Below are 6018 nucleotides of genomic sequence, written 5' to 3'. Positions count from 1 at the left end.
TGCATATATGCGCACGGTCTCCTCCGAAGCATCCGCTGGTAGCACCCTGAACCACTCATGAAATCATGTGAAGTGGACTGTGTATAACTTTCTTTTATCCAGTGGCGGAAGCTCACTAAATAAGTCCTCGAACCACTCCCATGCCGGTCTGGCTCCCTCGATGTGCAGGTGGAAGTCTGTCATGCACCCGGAAACAGCCTGGCCATTCACGAGCAGCCCCAGCAAGTATGCCACGTCTTGGAGCGTGATAGTACACTCTCCGAATGGCATATGAAAAGTGTGGGTCTCAAGCTGCCACCTCTCGATAAATGCGCTGACCAGAGGCTCATCCAACCAGAACCAATGCGCATTCAGCCTAGCCAGGTGGTACAACCCAGCCCTCTCCAAGTAAGGTATGATCCTATCATGTAACGGCATATTTTGTTGCCTACGGACGCTATACACACATCGGGTTGGCTGCATTTTCAGAAATAAAGAATACCAGCTTAATTTCTAACAACGACATCACCAAACTATAGCTTATGTTTATATTCTTAAGCTATTTGGGTTTTGAAATTACTAATTTACCTCTCTACCTTGACTATTAAATGTTAAATGTCAAAGTTTAAATTTCAAATTTTCATTTTCAAACCAAAAGCTAAACTAAGTCTCTATCTATCTAATTAATGAATTACTTCCTTAATATTGAATAAAATATACATTTATTAAAATATTGAAGGGAAATAGAGACACTTACCTCTTCATCGATGGTTCCGGCTACGTGAGCAACGCCGTCGAGCCGGTATAACCGCCGTTCATCCTCCATTCTTCCAAACTACTCAAGAATTTGAATTTTCTCTCCCTTCTCTCTACTTTCTCTCTCTAACTTTCTTTCCAAAATACTTCAAATGATTTCTGCTACAGCCTCACGCGGTATATATAATCACCACTATACTCATAATCTGCTACAGGGTGTAGCGGATTATGCACAAACGCCATTTGGTCATAAGTCGCTGCAGGATGTAACGGTTTATGAGTAATGCAGCCCTCAACGTAATCCGCAATAGCTTGTAGCGGATTACGTGCAATTGAGTTCCGCTACAGGGTGTAGCGGATTATATACAGCTGCGTTTGTTGCATTTGCGTCTAAAAATTGCCAATGTTGTATTTGCGTAAAGATTTTTCTCAATCATTTTATTTGTGTAAATTACCCAAAAATTTATATCAACAATTCGAGGATGTTTTTTATTATTTATTTTGTATATTTTTTTATTATTTGTCGTAGATCACATCAGAAGGGCAAAAATGGAAAAATAATATTTTGTCCTTTTCATTTACCCTTTCGAATATAACATTCCCTCTCAGCTTTTTGCAGCCTCCTTTCAACTCCACGGCGCAGATCCGAGGAGTTTCACTATAACTCTCTATTCCCTTTCGCTTCTACAGATTCAACGTTTCAGGTACTTCTTCCATTTTCGTCATCTCTCTTTATTTATCCATTAATAATCTCCTTCGTTAATCAAATTTTCTGTTTCGAAATTAGTCACTACCTGGGTATGAATCTGGGGCTTATGTTTTTCTTCAATACCTTTTTTGAAACCTAGAAACTTTTTTATTTGATTTTCGGCGCCCGTGTTAGGTTTTATGCTAAAAGATCCAATTTTTAGATTTGTTAGCTTGGTGTGGTGCACTGTATCTGTTGTTGTGAGTAACTGTTACGAGTACAAAGCTACGAACCAACATGTATAAATATTAAATAAGTCATAAACAATAAGATCGTTAAATCTTTTTGGGAAAAAATATTTTTTTAATAATGTTTTAACTCTAATTTATTTCTGTCAAAGCACTGAAATACTAATATGCTTCATTTAATTCCAATACTTCAGCTTTGCTTGTAAAATTGAGATTTTGTAAGGATTGATATTCTGATAAGGACTAACTGTTTCATCAGGTGTGATCAATATGTACCAAACGTATTCGATACGTAAACATGATGAACATGTAATGCATTGCTTGATAGATGTTGTGGGAATTGCTAGATTGATTTGTTTTTGGATGCTTTTGTTAGTGTTCATGAATGTATAATCAATGTGACCTTCAATTTTGAATCATCAACTTTTAGAACCCTTAAGATATTGGCATGCTCCACCAAGTTGTGGAGAAGTGGGCAAAGGGGTATATGAACTGTTATTGCATATATCCATTGCCCTTTAGAATGTCTTCTCCAGATAATGAAGGAAAACAGAAGTTTAATGCTTGCACTTCATCTTGTTTGGATTGCAGGTTTGGCTCTTCTGTTACATCACGAATGTTTCCATTTGAAATTTCTTTTCTTATAAATTGATTTATTGCTCCCAAGCTACTGATTTCCCTGGAGACCTGGGATCTTTATGTCCCTTCTTTATTATCTGTTTCAGTTTTTTTTAGGGTACTTTGCATGTTCGGATTTGTTTGCTATTTTGTTAACAGAAGTTCTGCTGCTTTCTCCAGTGATGGCAGGTTTGGCCCCAGAAGGAACACAATTTGATGCACGTCAGTATGACGCCAAGATGAGTGAATTGTAGGTTTTGTTCTTACTATTCTTCACTGCATTTAATTCTTTAATTCTTTATTTGTGTACCTTGTCTGTTATTTGGTTCATTGTCTTGAAAAATGAAAATTCAATTGACAGGCTTTCCACTGATGGACAAGAATTCTTCACCTCTTATGATGAAGTCTATGACAGCTTTGATGCTATGGGATTGCAAGAAAATCTTTTGAGAGGCATATATGCTTATGGTATGTATTGGCTGCCCCTCTCTCTTTCTCTCTTATCTTGTGTGCTTATTTGTCAGTTGTCAAAAGTATGGATTGGTTCAAGAATCATTAAACACTCTGGAGTCATGATTTGATCTAATACATTCTGACTTTTAGCATTTTTGTGTTTGATGCATTTACGTTGTTGAAATTTTATAAACCCAACCCATTTAGTAGTGCAGCAATCCCACTAAGTTTAATATTAGTTCCAGTAAAACTTATAAATAAATTGATATGCCGCATCAGTTTCATGTGAAACTTTCATTTAAAAATAATATTATCAATTTTGATTTGTTGTCAATTATTTAGCCACTGGGTATGGTTTAAAATGGGATTGATAATGTAACTATGAAGTAAAAGTTTTCTTCATTAAATGAGAGTCTGCAACAATTAAACAAAGTGAATCAGTAGGATAAAATGTTAGTAATATGCTTTTACACAACCAAATGTTTCTCTAGCTTAATATTTTCATAAGATAATTGTATTATTTTTTATTCTTGTTCTGCAGGTTTCGAGAGGCCTTCTGCAATCCAGCAAAGAGGAATTGTTCCTTTTTGCAAAGGTCTGGATGTGATTCAACAGGCTCAGTCTGGAACTGGGAAGACCGCTACATTTTGTTCTGGAATTTTGCAGCAGCTTGATTACGGATTGGTTCAGTGTCAGGCTCTGGTGTTGGCACCGACAAGGGAGCTAGCACAGCAGATTGAGAAGGTTATGCGAGCACTTGGCGATTACCTTGGTGTTAAGGTTCATGCTTGTGTTGGAGGGACAAGTGTTCGTGAGGATCAGCGCATCCTCCAAGCTGGAGTACATACTGTTGTTGGTACTCCTGGACGTGTTTTTGACATGCTGCGGAGGCAATCTCTTCGCCCAGATCACATAAAGATGTTTGTTTTGGATGAGGCTGATGAAATGCTCTCACGTGGTTTCAAGGATCAGGTTTGTTGGTTGCTATCTAGTTAGTTGACTATTCTATTCTTCTCCGTCCTATAATTGTTGGCAATACTAATTCTGTTCACCTCCTGACAGTTTTAAGCTCGGGTCTTGTTTTGTTTATGAAGCAAATTTTCTCTGCCAAAAATCTTTATGCAATATAAATTGATGCCTACTTTTAGTGTTTTTATGAACCGAACTTCTTTGCGACAATGGTGTCATGCATTGCTTAAAGCAAATAGTGTGCTTTCTTGTATGGCATTGATAGAAGAGGGGAGTTTTAGGATATATACAGTGTTTTTATGGTCTCTCTTGCTTAACACGGGCAAATATGCAGAATAAAGTCGTTTTCTGTTACATATTTAGTAGTTTGTGTTCTTTCATGCATAGCATTATAACAATTTCACTGGTGTTTGCAGATCTATGACATCTTCCAGCTACTGCCAGGTAAAATTCAGGTTGGAGTGTTTTCTGCTACAATGCCACCAGAAGCTCTTGAGATTACAAGAAAGTTCATGAATAAGCCAGTGAGGATCCTGGTTAAGCGTGATGAGCTGACCCTCGAGGGTATCAAGCAGTTCTATGTCGATGTTCAGAAGGAAGAGTGGAAGCTGGAGACATTGTGCGACCTTTACGAGACTCTGGCTATTACTCAGAGTGTCATTTTCGTGAATACCAGACGCAAGGTGGATTGGTTGACTGACAAGATGCGAGCCAATGACCACACTGTCTCAGCCACCCATGGTGACATGGACCAAAACACTAGGGATATTATCATGAGGGAATTCCGGTCCGGTTCTTCTCGAGTTCTCATCACCACCGACCTCCTGGCTCGTGGTATCGATGTGCAGCAAGTTTCACTGGTCATAAACTATGATCTGCCTACTCAACCAGAAAACTACCTCCACCGTATTGGCCGTAGCGGGCGTTTTGGAAGAAAAGGTGTTGCTATAAACTTTGTGACACAGGATGATGCCAGAATGCTGTCTGATATTCAGAAGTTCTACAATGTGAATGTGGAGGAGCTGCCATCCAATGTTGCTGATTTGCTCTGATGAGTTAATTTTTGTTTCTGTTAAGTCATCAGGGCCTACTTTTTTGACAATTACCATTATATCCGTCTTTTGTGGTTAAAAAAAAATTGTTATCTGATGCTATTCATGATGGAATTGGATGGATTCTACAAAACATGTTTAATTTATTAGCAGTGCTGTTGTAGCCTGCCATTCCTTTTTAATCTTTTTGTCTCTCCAGGTGTATTCACCTTAATTTTCAACCATGCGATATTTGCCCAAGTTCTAATATGGAACTAATTTAAATTGATTGAACCACTTACTCACTTAGGATAAATTTTGATGACAGAAGGGCAGTCTGTTCAATAAGCTTTATAATATCATTGCATCAAAATATTTTTTAAGTGAATAATAACATTATCATATATAAAGTTCAAGACTCAAGAACATACTTTAAGATTTGGTATTTTTAAATTTGTTTGATAATATTTTATAGAGTTAAAAGCATCAATTATCATATTTTGAGTAAATTTTGGAATAATCTCCTGAATGAATTGTTTTTTTTTTTTCTTTTTTGGCATTTCTTAGTATCAACCTAATAAAAAGTTATTTATATACATGTTCTTTTTTTATATACATGTTTGGAGAGACCATTGCCACCTTATGTCCCCCCCATGATTCTGCCACCCTGAAAAGGAATTTATTTTGACAAAAAAATACAAGTGAGATTTATAAATTGTAATACTTTATATTACAACATTTGTTTTTGGTGCCAAATCATTGCAGTGTGGCTGAGAGAGACCCATGCCGAATTCCTTATCGGTTAGGTCTTCAAGTTGGGCTAAGGCTTTTAGTTTGTAGATAATGATTGGTTCAATGATATGAAACTAAAAAATCTGAAAGCAATAGTACTATAGTGACATTTAGTTTGTACATGATGATTATTGGTTCGATGACATTGACACCGAAAAAGTAGCTTCAACTTATGTTGCCAGTTGCCACATGCACTTACCAAGAAAATAGTTTATAACTTGAAGCATCCAAATCACTCTGTCTATCTACTTTGTGCTATGTATCAATGATCAAATCCTCGGCTTAATATTCCATAGTTAACCTCTTTTTTTTCTTTTTCCTTATATAATTTTATGTAACTGATTTCTTACACTGAAATTAAATTCCAAGTTTTGGCCTTTTATTTGGCTATTTGACTATTTCCGACTTCTTTTTCTTCTTCTCATATATAGAAATACAATAAAATCGATGAGGGATAAGATGTAAGAATTTCAGTGTACATTTA

The 6018-nt window shown here is 36.7% G+C and overlaps 1 protein-coding gene across 1 annotated transcript; it reads left to right on the top strand.

Moving 5' to 3' along the window:
• Positions 1292–4945, top strand: LOC107617452 (eukaryotic initiation factor 4A-10). The gene is made up of 5 exons (XM_016319211.2): positions 1292–1439; positions 2470–2539; positions 2651–2757; positions 3284–3714; positions 4128–4945. Exons 2-5 carry the CDS (start codon positions 2472–2474, stop codon positions 4761–4763), a joined length of 1242 nt encoding a protein of 413 aa, XP_016174697.1. The 5' UTR covers positions 1292–1439; positions 2470–2471; the 3' UTR covers positions 4764–4945.

Source organism: Arachis ipaensis, chromosome B09 (assembly GCF_000816755.2).
Source record: "Arachis ipaensis cultivar K30076 chromosome B09, Araip1.1, whole genome shotgun sequence".
Lineage (NCBI taxonomy): Eukaryota > Viridiplantae > Streptophyta > Magnoliopsida > Fabales > Fabaceae > Arachis > Arachis ipaensis.
The sequence above is the reverse complement of the archived record's forward strand: the minus strand, read 5'-3'. Positions and strand labels throughout refer to the sequence as shown.